Here is a 17,894-nt window from a genome sequence, read left to right on the forward strand (position 1 = left end):
TTTCCTCCCATTCCTTCCTCATTTGTTTTGTTGTGCATTTTTGATTTTTGAGACATATTGCTTTAAGTTTTCTGTCTTGACGCTTTGATGTCTTCCTTGGTCTACCAGTATGTTTGCCTTTAACAACCTTCCCATGGTGTTTGTATTTGGTCCAGAGTTTAGACACAGCTGACTGTGAACAACCAACATCTTTTGCAACATTGCGTGATGATTTACCCTCTTTTAAGAGTTTGATAATCCTCTCCTTTGTTTCAATTGACACCTCTCATGTTGGAGCCATGATTCATGTCAGTCCACTTGGTGCAACAGCTCTCCAAGGTGTGATCACTCCTTTTTAGATGCAGACTAACGAGCAGATCTGATTTGATGCAGGTGTTAGTTTTGGGGATGAAAATTTACAGGGTGATTCCATAATTTATTCCTCAGAATTGAGTGAGTCCATATTTTTTCCCTCTGCTTGGTCTAAAAAAGTAACCGTTACTCACTGCCACAATTTTTTTTCTTGATTTCTTATAGTGTTTCTTAAAGCCAGAAAGTTGCCATTTGAAATGACTTTAGTTCTGTGTCATGTCTGTGATCTGCTTTTTTTCTACAAAATTAAACAACTGAATGAACATCCTCTGAGGCCGGTGATTCCATAATTTTTGCCAGGGGTTGTAGAAGCTAGAGAACAGTTGCAGTTTTGTATGAGGAAGTCTGGAGTGGCAGAGAAGTATGTGAGAGTGATGCAGAATATGTACAAAGACAGTGTGAAAGCAGATAGATGTGCAGTAGGAAAGACAGATGAACTGAATGTGGAATTACATCCAGGATCGGCTCTGAACCGTTTCACGTTTGCAATAGTGACAGACAGGTTGATGGATGAGATCAGACAGGCGTCTCCATGGACTATGATGTTTACCGATGACAATGTGACCTCTAGCAAGAATAGAAAGCAGGTTGAGGTGAGCCTGGAGATACACTCTGGAGTGAAGAGGAATGAAAGTCAGTAGGCGCAAGACTGAGTGCATGTGTGTGAATGAGGGAGTCCAGTGGAATAGTGCAGTTACAAGGAGTAGAAGTGGTGAAAGTAGATGAGTTTAAATATTTGGGGTCAACTGTCCAAAGTAATGGAGAGTGTGGTAGAGAGGTGAAGAAGAGAGTGCAGGCAGGTTGGAGTGGGTGGGAAAAGGTGGCAGGAGTGATTTGTGACAACAGGGTATCTATCTGCAAGAGTGAAGAGAAAAGTCTACAAGATGGCATGAAAACAAGTTGCTGCAATTTTCTTTGGGAGTGACGAGGATGGACAGGATTAGGAATGAATATATTAGAGGGTAAGCACAGGTAGGACAGTGTGGAGACAAAGTCAGAAAAGTGAAACTGAGATGGTTTGGACATGTACATAGGAGGGACCCAGGGTATACAGGGAGAAGGATGCTGAGGATGGAGTCACTAGGCAGGAGGAAAAGAGGGAGGCCAAAGAGGAGGTTTATGGATGTGCTGAGGGAGGACATGCAGGTGGTTAGTGTGACAGAGGAAGATACAGAGGACAGGGTGAGATGGAGATGGCTCATCAGCTGTTGCAACCCCTAATAGGAGCAGCCGGAAGAAGAATGATGATATATCATCATCAAATCACTAGGTGCACTAAAAAATTCGAGAACACGTGGATTACTCCCCAATCGGACCGGGAGTGACATGTTTAGCCGCATGTTCTCCTTGAATTGCTGGCTGTCTGAGTGGTGTCCAAAAAATGAGGTGGGCTTCATAGATAATTGGCAAAGCTTCTGGGGAAAACCTGGTCTTGTTAGGAGAGACGGCATCCATCCCACTTTGGATGGAGCAGCTCTCATTTCTAGAAATCTGGCCAATTTTCTTAAATCCTCCAAACCGTGACTATCCAGGGTTGGGACCAGGAAGCAGAGTTGTAGTCTTACACACCTCTCTGCAGCTTCTCTCCCCCTGCCATCCCCTCATTACCCCATCCCCGTAGAGACGGTGCCTGCTCCCAGACTACCAATAACCAGCAAAAATCTATTTAAGCATAAAAATTCAAAAAGAAAAAATAATATAGCACCTTAAACTGCACCACAGACTAAAACAGTTAAATATGGTCTATTAAACATTAGGTCTCTCTAAGTCCCTGTTGGTACATGATATAATAATTGATCAACATATTGATTTATTCTGCCTAACAGAAACCTGGTTACAGCAGGATGAATATGTTAGTTTAAATGAGTCAACACCCCCGAGTCACACTAACTGTCAGAATGCTCGTAGCACGGGCCGGGGCGGAGGATTAGCAGCAATCTTCCATTCCAGCTTATTAATTAATCAAAAACCCAGACAGAGCTTTAATTCATTTGAAAGCTTGTCTCTTAGTCTTGTCCATCCAAATTGGAAGTCCCAAAAACCAGTTTCATTTGTTATTATCTATCGTCCACCTGGTCGTTACTGTGAGTTTCTCTGTGAATTTTCAGACCTTTTGTCTGACTTAGTGCTTAGCTCAGATAAGATAATTATAGTGGGCGATTTTAACATCCACACAGATGCTGAGAATGACAGCCTCAACACTGCATTTAATCTATTATTAGACTCTATTGGCTTTGCTCAAAAAGTAAATGAGTCCACCCACCACTTTAATCATATCTTAGATCTTGTTCTGACTTATGGTATGGAAATAGAAGTCTTAACAGTATTCCCTGAAAAATCCCTTCTGTCTGATCATTTCTTAATAACATTTACATTTACTCTGATGGACTACCCAGCAGTGGGGAATAAGTTTCATTACACTAGAAGTCTTTCAGAAAGCGCTGTAACTAGGTTTAAGGATATGATTCCTTCTTTATGTTCTCTAATGCCATATACCAACACAGTGCAGAGTAGCTACCTAAACTCTGTAAGGGAGATAGAGTATCTCGTCAATAGTTTTACATCCTCATTGAAGACAACTTTGGATGCTGTAGCTCCTCTGAAAAAGAGAGCTTTAAATCAGAAGTGTCTGACTCCGTGGTATAACTCACAAACTCGTAGCTTAAAGCAGATAACCCGTAAGTTGGAGAGGAAATGGCGTCTCACTAATTTAGAAGATCTTCACTTAGCCTGGAAAAAGAGTCTGTTGCTCTATAAAAAAGCCCTCCGTAAAGCTAGGACATCTTTCTACTCATCACTAATTGAAGAAAATAAGAACAACCCCAGGTTTCTTTTCAGCACTGTAGCCAGGCTGACAAAGAGTCAGAGCTCTATTGAGCTGAGTATTCCATTAACTTTAACTAGTAATGACTTCATGACTTTCTTTGCTAACAAAATTTTAACTATTAGAGAAAAAATTACTCATAACCATCCCAAAGACGTATCGTTATCTTTGGCTGCTTTCAGTGATGCCGGTATTTGGTTAGACTCTTTCTCTCCGATTGTTCTGTCTGAGTTATTTTCGTTAGTTACTTCATCCAAACCATCAACATGTTTATTAGACCCCATTCCTACCAGGCTGCTCAAGGAAGCCCTACCATTATTTAATGCTTCGATCTTAAATATGATCAATCTATCTTTGTTAGTTGGCTATGTACCACAGGCTTTTAAGGTGGCAGTAATTAAACCATTACTTAAAAAGCCATCACTTGACCCAGCTATCTTAGCTAATTATAGGCCAATCTCCAACCTTCCTTTTCTCTCAAAAATTCTTGAAAGGGTAGTTGTAAAAACAGCTAACTGATCATCTGCAGAGGAATGGTCTATTTGAAGAGTTTCAGTCAGGTTTTAGAATTCATCATAGTACAGAAACAGCATTAGTGAAGGTTACAAATGATCTTCTTATGGCCTCGGACAGTGGACTCATCTCTGTGCTTGTTCTGTTAGACCTCAGTGCTGCTTTTGATACTGTTTGACCATAAAATTTTATTACAGAGATTAGAGCATGCCATAGGTATTAAAGGCACTGCGCTGCGGTGGTTTGAATCATATTTGTCTAATAGATTACAATTTGTTCATGTAAATGGGGAATCTTCTTCACAGACTAAAGTTAATTATGGAGTTCCACAAGGTTCTGTGCTAGGACCAATTTTATTCACTTTATACATGCTTCCCTTAGGCAGTATTATTAGACGGTATTGCTTAAATTTTCATTGTTACGCAGATGATACCCAGCTTTATCTATCCATGAAGCCAGAGGACACACACCAATTAGCTAAACTGCAGGATTGTCTTACAGACATAAAGACATGGATGACCTCTAATTTCCTGCTTTTAAACTCAGATAAAACTGAAGTTATTGTACTTGGCCCCACAAATCTTAGAAACATGGTGTCTAACCAGATCCTTACTCTGGATGGCATTACCCTGACCTCTAGTAATACTGTGAGAAATCTTGGAGTCATTTTTGATCAGGATATGTCATTCAAAGCGCATATTAAACAAATATGTAGGACTGCTTTTTTGCATTTACGCAATATCTCTAAAATCAGAAAGGTCTTGTCTCAGAGTGATGCTGAAAAAACTAATTCATGCATTTATTTCCTCTAGGCTGGACTATTGTAATTCATTATTATCAGGTAGTCCTAAAAGTTCCCTAAAAAGCCTTCAGTTAATTCAAAATGCTGCAGCTAGAGTACTGACGGGGACTAGAAGGAGAGAGCATATCTCACCCATATTGGCCTCTCTTCATTGGCTTCCTGTTAATTCTAGAATAGAATTTAAAATTCTTCTTCTTACTTATAAGGTTTTGAATAATCAGGTCCCATCTTATCTTAGGGACCTCGTAGTACCATATCACCCCAATAGAGCGCTTCGCTCTCAGACTGCAGGCTTACTTGTAGTTCCTAGGGTTTGTAAGAGTAGAATGGGAGGCAGAGCCTTCAGCTTTCAGGCTCCTCTCCTGTGGAACCAGCTCCCAATTCAGATCAGGGAGACAGACACCCTCTCTACTTTTAAGATTAGGCTTAAAACTTTCCTTTTTGCTAAAGCTTATAGTTAGGGCTGGATCAGGTGACCCTGAACCATCCCTTAGTTATGCTGCTATAGACGTAGACTGCTGGGGGGGTTCCCATGATGCACTGTTTCTTTCTCTTTTTGCTCTGTATGCACCACTCTGCATTTAATCATTAGTGATCGATCTCTGCTCCCCTCCACAGCATGTCTTTTTCCTGGTTCTCTCCCTCAGCCCAACCAGTCTCAGCAGAAGACTGCCCCTCCCTGAGCCTGGTTCTGCTGGAGGTTTCTTCCTGTTAAAAGGGAGTTTTTCCTTCCCACTGTAGCCAAGTGCTTGCTCACAGGGGGTCGTTTTGACCGTTGGGGTTTTACATAATTATTGTATGGCCTTGCCTTACAATATAAAGCGCCTTGGGGCAACTGTTTGTTGTGATTTGGCGCTATATAAAAAAATTGATTGATTGATTGATTGATTACGTTAGGAATTGTAAAAGCATATATCCTCACTATGTTTCTATAACCAGTGGATGAATTTGAAATTATAGGTGTTGTCAGAAAATTAAAAAAAAAAACGTCAGACTACAATGATTTGGATATGACCCTGATTAAAAGATGTAATTAATTTAATTTTAAAACCGTTAGTTCACATTTTCAATTTATGATTAATCACAGGTACTGTTCCAAACAGTATGAAGATTGCCAAGGTCATACTGCTGTTTAAATCTGGCTATAAGCATCATTTCACCAACTATAGACCAGTATCTTTATTACCACAATTTTCAAAAATTTTAGAAAAACTGTACTGCAACAGACTGGATAAATTTATTGATAAACATAAATTATTACATGATAGTCAATATGGTTTCAGGCAAAATAGATCCACACCACTTGCTTTAATGGATTCTATTGAAGAAATACAGTAACACATTTCACTGATGAAAAGAAAATAGCAGGGGTGGTGGCCAAGTGGTTAATGCGCTTGGTTTCAGTGCAGAAGGTTCTGGGCTCAAATCCCACCACTGCCACATTTCTCCATGTAATGTGGAGTTGCGTCAGAAGGGCATCCGGCGTAAAACCTGTGCCAATTCAATATTTTTGTTTCAATGAATAATGGATTTGTGTGGTCTCTATATCTCACAAAAATATTAAAAATGCAGGATTTAATAGAGTTTCAAACTCTTCAGATATTTTTTAAAGCTTAAAAATAAACAATTACCTGTAAATATTCAGAGTCTGTTTATCGAAAGGGAAAATCAATATAATCTGAGAGGTTTTTATTGTTTTCAAATTCAAAAATTTCGTACAACATTAAAAAGATTTTATGTTTCTGTTAGTGGAGTAAGCTTTGAAGCAGCTTTTGAAAGAAGCTGAAATATGTTTTTGTCACTTAAGGAGAGATTTGTAAAGAGGGCTGGGGTTATAAAAGTGATTCACTTCTTCCCACTCCTATTTTTTTTTCTGTATTATTTTGTATTGGAAAAATAAGGTGAATGTGATGTGATGTTTTGTTGGCAGATCCGATGTTCAATGTTTGTGTCTGTCTGAATAAATTCATTCATTCATTCATTCAAAAAAAAAAAAATCCCCTTTCTACTGGTCACATAACTTGACTTTAGGTGACCTCCTTCAAAGGTCACATTCAAGGTCATACCCATTGATTGCTTTGGAGCTAATATGACATGACCGACCTGTCTAACTGGCGGACATTATTTTTGTGTATACGCAACATAGTTCGGCGAGTTAAGTCACTGTTATAATCACTCTGCTCTGGTTGTCACCATAGCAACGTGCAAATCAGTTGGTGCAGATTAGCTGTGTTTGACTGGTGAATGACAGAAACGCGATAAACATGGATTTCCAAGTGTATTTTAATATTTTTGGCCAAAATAAAACGTTTGAGGGATGGAAAGAGGAGGAGAGCAAACGAGAAGAACAGTAAAAGCAACGGCGTAAACATTTATCATCGGACGAACTGGACAAGACTGAAGACAGAAAAGAAAAAGAGAACGGTTCTATCCTTGGGGGCCGCATCAAAACAGTGAGCGTAAATTCTGGACCTGTTGCCAGAGTTTGCCACAGCTCCACACAGCAGAGAGAGGGGCAGTGTGAGTGGCCCGCTGCGGCGTGAGCCCACAGACTCGGTAAGCACATCAGAGACAACATATCTTGAGACTGGTATAAAATACAGTAGTCTCAAATACTCACATTTTTATCAAGTTCTGTTAACTTAAATAAATATTTGTGTGTTAGCTCACTGTGTGGGACCATGGTATAAGTGGACTAAACAACTCAAAGCCGTGCATTATACGGTTTGAATGCACTTTGCGGGTTAACTGACATAGTTCATCTGATAATTCAAATGTCACACACACACTCACACACCTTGATGCTGTTGAGGCCAGAAGGACCGAGCAGAACCCCAGAGATGATGTAACCAAACATGGGAGGAAGCCCCATCAGAGTACACAGCCAACCACAGGGCAGGGACAACATCACAACTGAAACCAGGTCCTGCATAGACACAGCACAACATCAGAACAAATACTTCATATATTTTAATTATTAGTCAGAATTGGTGGCCAACCAATTCATCAGTCAACTGATTTAATGGGGCTGATTAATGCCAGTTTGGAGGTACAGTAATTAGCATAGCCCTACGCCTATTAAAAAAAACCTTGAAGGTGGCCTTATTATTATGGCTGCTATGAAATGATTTTTGCACTCCCGTGTGTCAGTATTGCACTTCTTCGGGCAGACATCAGTGGGTGCTGTGAAATATACCAATGCTCGCTCTAACATTACCTGAGAGAAAACAGTAAAACTTCAATTCCTAGTTTTCAAAGCGTAATCACATTTAACTGGGTATTCTAATGCTGCAGGGGTGGTGGCCCAGCGATTAAGTGTGATTGTTTGTAGTGCAGAATGTTCCCGGTTCAAATCCACTCCTGATCATTCTCCACATAATAGGGAATTGAGTAAAACTTATGCCAAAGCAACATGCAGATCCACTTTGGATCTGCTGTGGAGATCCAGAGGGAGAACATGTTGGATGTGTGGAAGAGACAGTGGACAAACTGGATGTCAAGTTACCTTTAACAGTGGTGATGTGCACTACTCAAACATTGTTTATTTATTTTGTGTTGATACAAGTTTACAAAATTTTGTTCCTCTCTCACAAACCAGAACTTATGTACCACTAAGCACTAAGAAGAGTGATCAGGTGAGGCTCAGAAACGAGTTACAGCTCCCTGCTGGTAAACAACATGACATTTGAGAAAACTTAATTTTTCATTCACGTTGATTTCTTTTTGGCAAAGTTTAGTTTTGTGAGTAATTGTGGAAATTTATTCAGCAGATATTTTTTTTTTAAAACAATGTGGATGACTGACAGTGCAGAGCTGCTTAAGCAAACAGAGTGTACACAATAACTTAAATAACTGATCATTCAAGTTCAGTTATTGTGTATATATTATTTGTATTTTTAAATTTGCTTTATTAGATAAATAAATCTCCAACATGACAGACATTATATAGCAGCCAATGGATGCCCTGCTGCTCTATAAATATTGACATCAGCCATAGAAAAATGATCTGCCATCCATTAGCAATTAACAGCTGGCCAAAACTGGTATATCTTAAAATTGCTAAACTCTTGCAAGCCTGAATAATAAGTAAGTTCAGAAAACAATGAAACAAAAAGTAACTGAGATCAGTGTAAAACAGTTATTTATAAAGTTATAAAGTTCACAGTGTGCAGAGAATACTGCCGATTCAAGAGTTTTGTAAGCATGTTCTTGTCCAGGGTAGCGATACAACACATATGACATAAACACTGTTGTTGTCGCCAAGGTTCATTTTGTTAATAGTCCAGACTTTATAGCACTCATGATGTCAGCCTGCTCTGCAAAATGGATTTATTTACCTCTAGTGACTTTTTAAATCTAGAATTTAACAGTTGCCTAATAACACTTAGTGGAACAGACATTCATGTCTGTGTGTGTGATGCGCGCACACACACACACACACACACACACACACACACACACACACACACACACACACACGTTCATGTCCACAGCAGAGTAACAATATGAACAGGAAATGAATAAGTGCACTCATGGAGTTTACTGTAAGTTTGCATTGGACCGCTCTGTCACTTTGGAAATGTTTTATGTACCATGTAATCCACAGAAGGTCAGTGCTGTGCTCAAAAATTCTTTTGATAATCCACAGTTAAATGAGGAAAAGTCCAAAACAGGTGACTTGAGCGCTGGAAAGAGACGCAAAACTTGGCCCTGGCAGGTCCATAGCTGAGAAGCTCCATGAAAAGAGCCAATCCAGATGGAGAAAAACCTGTGAAGCAGGCCTGCGGGGTGACTGCACCCCCAGCCACCAGACTATTATCTCTGCTTCTCACTCACAGTTACAGTGTGGAGTTAAATCTGTCCCAAGATGCCTTGCTTCAGGAAGGACACCTTGGCCCCACCAGAATAAGTTCACAAAAGAGACAATCCCATTTCGGAGGTCTACAGACAATTCCTTTGACTTCATGCTTGGTTTGTGCTCTGACATGCACTGTCAGCTGTGGGACCTTATATGTAGACAGGTGTGTGCCTTTCCAAATCATGTCCAATCAACTGAATTTATCCCAGGTGGATTCCAATTAAGCTGTAAAAACATCTCAAGGATGATCCGTGGAAACAGGATGCACTTGAGCTAAATTTTGAGCTTCATGGCAAAGGCTGTGAATACTTATGTACGCGTGATTTCTTACTTTTTTTATTTTTAATAAATTTGCAATAATCTCAAAAAAAAAAAAACCTTTTTTCACATCGTCATTATGGGGTATTGTTGGTAAAATATTGATGGAAAAAAATGAATTTCATCCATTCTGGAATAAGGGGGTAACATAAAAAATGTGGAAAACGTGCAGTGTTGTCAATACTTTCTGGATGCACCGTAAGTAGTACCAGTGCAAAATTTTAGAGAAGGGACAATACCATCAAAAATACAATAGCGCATAAACCTGAGTTTTGTGAACAACTGACGATGAAAGAAGTTATCTTTCTTTGACTGGAAATGTAGTCATACATGACACAGAACTGTAACCAACCTTGATAAAGTGATGGTCTGCTCTTGGCATTGTGGAGTCCCGTGGTTTGGTCAGGACATACTGGTTGTTCTGCGAGTCAATGAGCATACTCAAGCCCAAATCGTCTTCTACTTCTTTCTGCTTGGACTTGTTTTTCCGGTTTCCTCCACTCTCATCATCATCCTCCACTCTCAGTACGGCCTCAACATTCACTCCTTTCATCTGTACATAAAACAGGGCAGGTATAAATTCCTTTGCTGAGGTTCAGAAATGATCTGTGCATTCGCTCCTCTGGGCTATAGAAGCCCTGAGGTCCACTGATACCGGTGTTTATCTCCAGACAGAGGTGGGTAACCCCGGCTTCAGTGAGTGAAACTCCCTCCATGTATTACTTCTGTGCACATAAAACAAGTGGTTTCACTGATTAACTCATCTACCTGCATGTAGAGTTGAACTCATTAGAAACAGCTGGTTTAGTGGGTGGGTGGAACAAATATGTGGTAGGACTTCTACTCTCTGAAGCCAAGATTACCTCCTCTTTGTCTCCAGATTCCAAAGCACGACTCCCCCCTGAATATGACACAGGTTACTTTCCCAGCCAAGGCTGGTACACTTTTACAGCAGGGTTTACTGAGACAATGCAGATTAAATGTCTTGTCTATGGACACAGACTGGTATCATGAGAAGGATTCAAATCCAGGTGTAAATATTGGCAGGCCAGCTCTGTATCTACCTAGCTACCTGCTTAATATTCAAACCCCAAATAAGAAAAAGTTGGGATGTGTGGTTCTTACATTTACTTTAAGTTTTATTTTATTACAGACAGTATGAACAAAAAATATTTCATGTTTTGTATGGTTAGCTTAATTTAATTTGTTAATATACATCCATTCCTACATTTAAAGCCTACAACACATTCCAAAAAAAGAAAAATATTGGGCCGCTGAAGCATTCATCACTTTGTAATGTTGCCATTCTTTCTCACCACACTTAAAAAAAAGTTTTGGCATTGATTATACCAAGTGGTGTATCAGGTAATTATTTTTTAACCCAATCTTTCAGAAACATGTCTTAAGATGTTCAACAGTATGGGGGCACCATCGCTACATTTCAAAATTGAACTTTTTAAGAACTATAATTTTTAAGAAAATTTAATTTCTCTGATTTTAATGACATTTCTATCCAAATTAAATTGCATTTCCATGTCTTTTGTTGCAATTTATATTTATGAATGTACAAGTATTTCCTCTCAAGACAAATGTGTTTTGTTGTATGAATTACCAAGCTCTGATCTCTCTGCAGTGCCTCATTAATCCTCCCACTAAACTAGCTCTGACAGAGCAAATACAAAATATGGTGCAAGAGTTAAATGTTTATGTTCGACATGGAGGTCATGGCAGTGGTGAATTGGAACTGGAGGATTTACAAGGAGTGGAGTCAAATGTCATACTCTGCTAACTGGTCAGATCTGAACCACAAGACTATTTTTTTCCATTTCCACTGTTGCTCGTGTGCTTAGTGGGTCAGGTAACGTATGTGAACATATGGTGCTTTATAAATAAAATGAAGTGATGTGAAAGGTCAAAAGAAGTGAATTCTGTTCCTGCTAACCTGTTTGTTGTTGTCAAAAGCATGCTCCTCAATCTTCTCCTCTAGCAGGTCTGCCGCCTTCCTGACATCCTCCAGGATCTCATCCAAAATGGATAGAGTTTTATTCTTTGTGAGAGCATTCTTCATAGCTTCCTGTTGGTGCTTCTCAGCAGCCACCAGCTCCACATACTCCTGCTCTTCCTGAAGGGTGACAACAAGTACAACCATAATGTGCGTAAGCCAAGGACAAGAACATACTACAACCCCTGGCAATAATTATGGAATCACCGGCCTCGGAGGATGTTCATTCAGTTGTTTAATTTTGTAGAAAAAAAGCAGCTCACACACATGACACAAAACTAAAGTCATTTCAAATGGCAACTTTCTGGCTTTAAGAAACACTATAAGAAATCAGGAAAAATAATTGTGGCAGTCAGTAACGGTTACTTTTTTAGACCAAGCAGAGGGAAAAAATATGGACTCACTCAATTCTGAGGAATAAATTATGGAATCACCCTGTAAATTTTCATCCCCAAAACTAACACCTGCATCAAATCAGATCTGCTCGTTAGTCTGCATTTAAAAAGGAGTGATCACACCTTGGAGAGCTGTTGCACCAAGTTGACTGACATGAATCATGGCTCCAACACGAGAGATGTCAATTGAAACAAAGGAGAGGATTATCAAACTCTTAAAAGAGGGTAAATCATCACGCAATGTTGCAAAAGATGTTGGCTGTTCACAGTCAGCTGTGTCTAAACTCTGGACCAAATACAAACAACATGGGAAGGTTGTTAAAGGTGAACATACTGGTATACCAAGGAAGACATCAAAGCATCAAGACACAAAACTTAAAGCAGTATGTCTCAAAAATCGAAAATGCTCAACAAAACAAATGAGGAACGAATGGGAGGAAACTGGAGTCAATGTCTGTGACCGAACTGTAAGAAACCGCCCAAAGGAAATGGGATTTACATACAGAAAAGCTAAACGAAAGCCATCATTAACACCTAAACAGAAAAAAAACAAGGTTACAATGGGCTAAGGAAACGCAATCGTGGACTGTGGATGACTGGATGAAAGTCATATTCAGTGATGAATCTCGAATATGCATTGGGCAAGGTGATGATGCTGTAACTTTTGTTTGGTGCCGTTCCAATGAGATTTATAAAAATGACTGCCTGAAGAGAACATGTAAATTTCCACAGTCATTGATATGGGGCTGCATGTCAGGTAAAGGCACTGGGGAGATGGCTGTCATTACATCATCAATAAATGCACAAGTTTACGTTGATATTTTGGACACTTTTCTTATCACATCAATTGAAAGGACGTTTGGGGATGATGAAATCATTTTTCAAGATGGTAATGCATCTTGCCATAGAGCAAAAACTGAAAACATTCCTTGCAAAAAGACACATAGGGTCAATGTCATGGCCTGCAAATAATCCGGATCTTAGTCCAATTGAAAATCTTTGGTGGAAGTTGAAGAAAATGGCCCATGACAAGGCTCCAACCTGCAAAACTGATCTGGCAACAGCAATCAGACAAAGTTGGAGCCAGATTGATGAAGAGTACTGTTTGTCACTCATTAAGTCCATGCCTCAGAGACTGCAAGCTGTTATAAAAGCCAGGAGGTGGTGCAACAAAATACTAGTGATGTGTTGGAGCATTCTTTTGTTTTTCATGATTCCATAATTTTTTTCCTCAGAATTGAGTGATTCCATATTTTTTTCCCTCTGCTTGCTCTAAAAAAGTAACCGTTACTGACTGCCACAATTTTTTTTCCTGATTTCTTATAGTGTTTCTTAAAGCCAGAAAGTTGCCATTTGAAATTACTTTAGTTTTGTGTCATGTCTGTGATCTGCTTTTTTTCTACAAAATTAAACAACTGAATGAACATCCTCCGAGGCCGGTGATTCCATAATTTTTGCCAGGGGTTGTATATAAATGTTACCAGAGATACAAGCAACAACATAAAGTGTATTATTAATATAACCAAGTACATTATTAATATAAGCATAGCAAGAAACAGGTAAACAATAGTACAGTGGAAATATGACGATCTGTATCAAACTGTGGATTTCATCAAAAACATTTACATTTTCTGTGCTGCAACGTCAGTTATTTGACCTGATGCTGTTAAACATAAATAAGTTAAGAGTTCAGTAAATAATGACAAACACTGCTTTTAACGTAGTTCATTAGTATTTTTTACTATTACAGTGTATGTTTATCATGTGTATTTGGCAGATGATCTTATTAAAAACAACGTATGGTCTTATTTCACGTACCAATACTAGAAGGTTCTGTACAAAGTATTGGCCTGTACACTGGAGGAGTTTGGAGTTCAAGGACAATACCACACCATGGACAGGAGTAACTGGGATTTGATCCCTAGATCAAACCATTTTGCTGGGTGGAAAACCAGCCACTCTAGACAGGAAGTGGACCATAACCATCTTCAACTGAAAAACCAATCTGTGACCAGCTTGAGTTCTTAACAGCCACTTGATGGCAGTATAAAGTCCTAGCAGGTTACATACATGTGATGCCCTAGAACTGACATGCCTGTCTAGATCACAAATACAGTACTATGCAAAATCTTTAATTCCATAAGTTAAAAATTATGAAAATCAGCTACATATGTAACATCTGTATCATTTGGTTTGAAGCCTGTTTCTATGACTTCTTTTTACACATCACAGAACCTACAGCATTTGCATAATGACAACTGATAAGATACAGAAAATCTGAGAAAGAAGTTGGATGTTTTAAATCTGTAATATATCTCCTCCAGCGTTTAGCCATCTGATGCATCTTCAGTGTTCTGCTCGTGAGAAAAATAAATCCTATTTGATCCAACAAGACAAGGAAAAAAAAAAGAAGCATAATAATGACCTGAATAAATGCAGTGTTTTTAAAGAAGCGGCTCAATGTTTGCTCCAGGTACATTTCTCAATGGTGGATTGCTGCAGAGATGGTTGTCCCCGGGTCGCTCAGTTTAAACGGACAGGTAGCTGTAGGAAGAGTCCTTAAAATCTAGGCTTCCATCTCAGATGTTACTTCTGGCAAATTGTAGCTGAACTTGCGGGTCTTTTTTTTAAGAAAATCCTCCTCTATACCACTTCATCCTGAAGGTGTATAACTAGAGATGCAAAAAGGCAAAACATGCACTATGCACAATTTCTTCAATCACAGCCACAGCAGCCTATAACTTCTTCTGGGTTGTCTGGGTGCCTTTCCTCACTCTTGTTCTTGCACAGTCACTCAATTTGTGAGAACTGTCTGCGCCACAAAGATTTACCATAGAGTGCCATATGGTTTGTATTTCTTCATAATTTATGCAAATAAATTCCAAGACATATTCAGTGACTTGGAAATGTTCATGTATCCATCCCCTGACTTGTCTGAAGAAAACTGGCAATAAAGCTGATTATTTACAGGTGTTATAACAAAGGGACCCATTACTTATGCAACCATCATCTTGGCTTTTAGATTTTTTACTAATTTATATCAAATTGCAGAGATTTGCATTGAGTTTAAGGAAGACAATTTGATTTTTTTTTTTATATTGAGAAGCTTGATGTACTCTTTGTATTTGAAATGGCATAAACAAATTAAAATGTGTGGAATGCCAAGGGCCCAAATACTTTCACAAGCCACTGTATATATATATATATAATTTGTTTTTATTTTCTCAGTTATATAGATGTTCAGATGCTAACGTGATAACATGAAACTTCAGTCATGAATGTTATACATCCTCAAGCTGACTGTTTAACATTTCAAGTGATATTATTCCATCTTTTAAATTTTGTGCAAGTTTTTTGTTCTACACCAGTATAAGTAAACATCACTGAAATGTACAGTGATTTGAACCATACCATGAAACCATGATTCTCCACTGAACCATGAGGGAGGTGTACCATTACATCCTTATTCATGGCAGAAAGAAACAACACTCTATGCTCATTCAGACTGAGTGACTAAGTTTAAATGTGTTTGAATAAATAGCTCCTGTATGAAACAGTTCTGTTTTACCTTGATGGCTGCCTCCCTGAGAGCTTGCAGTCTCTGTCTGCTGCTTTCCTTTATATTCACCACATCTCTGTAATCTCCCTGTAGCGCCCTCTGCAGGCCGTGCATGGCCTGGAATACCAGGTGCTCACTCTCATTCAGCTCCTTCTGGAAAACCTCAAAGGTGTGAACCTGAACACAGACAGAAAATATGTCAATGTGCCATTAATACACACACCATTTCTCTCATTAATGCGCCTGTAACTGGTCCATATTTTCATCAATGATCATTTCAGAATTCAAGCCATTTTTCTACACATGGTCCCTCATTTTCAGATGCCTCAGGAAATTTGACATCAAACAACACAAACGGTATGGTACTGTATGATTAATCTGTCTACAGTAAGCAGTTCTCAAGAAGTGAGTGAACATGGAAGGCAACGAGTGAGGGAATCCACCAAGACACCCATAACAAATCTGAAGGAGTTCTGTGGCTGTGATTGGAGAAACTGCAGTATCATCAGTTACTACAGCTTCAACACAGAGGAGGATTTTCTTAAAAAAGATGACATAATTTTAGCAATAGTTGGCCAGAAAAAGGTGCATTAAATACTCAAAGATGATCTCTTTTCTGGTGTGAAAATCCATCCTTCTCTGAACCACTCCACTATGAACCTCTTACTGGTGATACAATAGATGAAAGTTGTACTATTAACAGTTTCTCGATTCAGAAGCCACTATAAATACGAGGTCTATTAGAAAAGTATCCGACCTTATTATTTTTTCAAAAACCACATGGATTTGAATCACGTGTGATTACGTCAGACAAGTTAGTCAGACGACGTCCCGGATAAAACAGCGTCCAGTTTGGAAATGAACGGCACATTCCATTGTTATAGGAGTTTTTGTCATGGAAAAGAGGAGCGGAGGCTTCGCGCATCGCGGCGGTGCCGCATGGCGCAAAGCAACGCCGTGATGAAGCCTCACGGGACATGTTCTGGCATGTCCAGGCACATCCACAATTTCTCGGATAATCACTCGATGGAAAAAACACCGACAGCTGTCTGAACGCCATCTCAAAGCCGTCCTGTGAGACCAAAACGGAGGTGTTCCTTTGTCTCGCTCCATCAGCAAATCGGTCGTGACGCGCAAAGCCTCCGCTCGGCTTTCCATGACAAAATCTCTTGTTAAAAGTGAAATCTGCCGGAAAATGGCTGATGTCCAGCTCTTGTGATAACCAGAGAAAGTGCACACGACGGTCCGGCTCCACAGAGCCATCCGTTTAGAAATGATCCGGTGGTTTGTGGCTCTCGATGTCGGCATGGAGCGCGGCGCGTCGAGCGTCCTTAAAGCCGTCCTTAAAGCTGTAGTAACAGTCCTTATTCTCTGTGAAGCCCGTAAAATTTTCACCGAAAGACAGATAAATTTTTCGAATGGTTTCCAGCTGCCAGTCTCTAACAGTTTCTGAAAAAATTCTGATGGAAAAAAAGCCCAAATCATTCCACCATTTCCTGACAATGAAAATCCGCCAAGGGGGTGGACCACTCCTCACTCAAAGCCTGCTCACAGGCGAATGACGCAACCGACAGGCGTGGAAAAACTCACATATGCGCACGAGGGTTCAAGCTTGTCTGACGCAATCACACGTGATTCAAATCCATATGGTTTTTGAAAAAAATAAAAAGGTCGGTTTCTTTTCTAATAGACCTTGTACTTCAGAGTTGCCATGAATCTCATGATGGCTTCCCTCACTCATCTCCTTCTTGCATGTGCATGTTTTAGACTGATGGGCTTTATAATGTAGCTAAACAGTGGCAAAAACAGAGGTGCACTATAATCCAAATACATGGTCCTTGAACCATGCAGTCTCTCCATCCTATACCTGGAAAAGTCTCTCAGGTTCAGAAAGGTTATGGTCTCTTCCAGCAGCGTTTGCAGCAGCTGCCAGCTTCCTGACAACCACATTCTTCTGATGTAGGAGGGCAACCAGCTTCTTGCAGTTGCCGGTCACCCAGTTCTGGTTATGTGTGAGCTCATGCTTCTGAAAAAGCTTTACTGTATGCTGGGCCACCTGGTCCTTTTGCAACACAGCAAGTGCCCCCGCCAGGCCAAGGCACAGCAATGAACAGACAACCTGCATCCAAAATGCTACCTTGGTGCCCACTAAAGTGTGGGGATTGATAAAGAGAATAAGGCCTGGAAAGATAAGAAGAAAGAAGAAGGCATGCTGTAGTGGGGTGAATATAATTTGCCCCTTTCCCCCACACACTTCATGTTACATGTTACA

General features: G+C 39.7%; 1 protein-coding gene across 2 annotated transcripts in view; it reads right to left on the bottom strand.

Moving 5' to 3' along the window:
• The window catches only part of tmco3 (transmembrane and coiled-coil domains 3), a 56,265-nt gene that overhangs the window by 27,378 nt on the left and 10,993 nt on the right, over positions 1-17,894 (bottom strand). For both annotated transcript variants that reach the window (XM_034192737.1, XM_034192745.1), the window contains exons 3-7: positions 17,490-17,803; positions 15,632-15,799; positions 11,609-11,788; positions 10,019-10,219; positions 7,288-7,416 (exon numbers count right to left, since the gene is read on the bottom strand). In XM_034192737.1, the coding sequence (XP_034048628.1) occupies positions 7,288-7,416; positions 10,019-10,219; positions 11,609-11,788; positions 15,632-15,799; positions 17,490-17,747 (936 nt within the window). In that variant the 5' untranslated portion in view covers positions 17,748-17,803. The remainder of the gene's footprint in view (positions 1-7,287; positions 7,417-10,018; positions 10,220-11,608; positions 11,789-15,631; positions 15,800-17,489; positions 17,804-17,894) is intronic.

Source organism: Thalassophryne amazonica, chromosome 2, assembly GCF_902500255.1.
Source record: "Thalassophryne amazonica chromosome 2, fThaAma1.1, whole genome shotgun sequence".
Lineage (NCBI taxonomy): Eukaryota > Metazoa > Chordata > Actinopteri > Batrachoidiformes > Batrachoididae > Thalassophryne > Thalassophryne amazonica.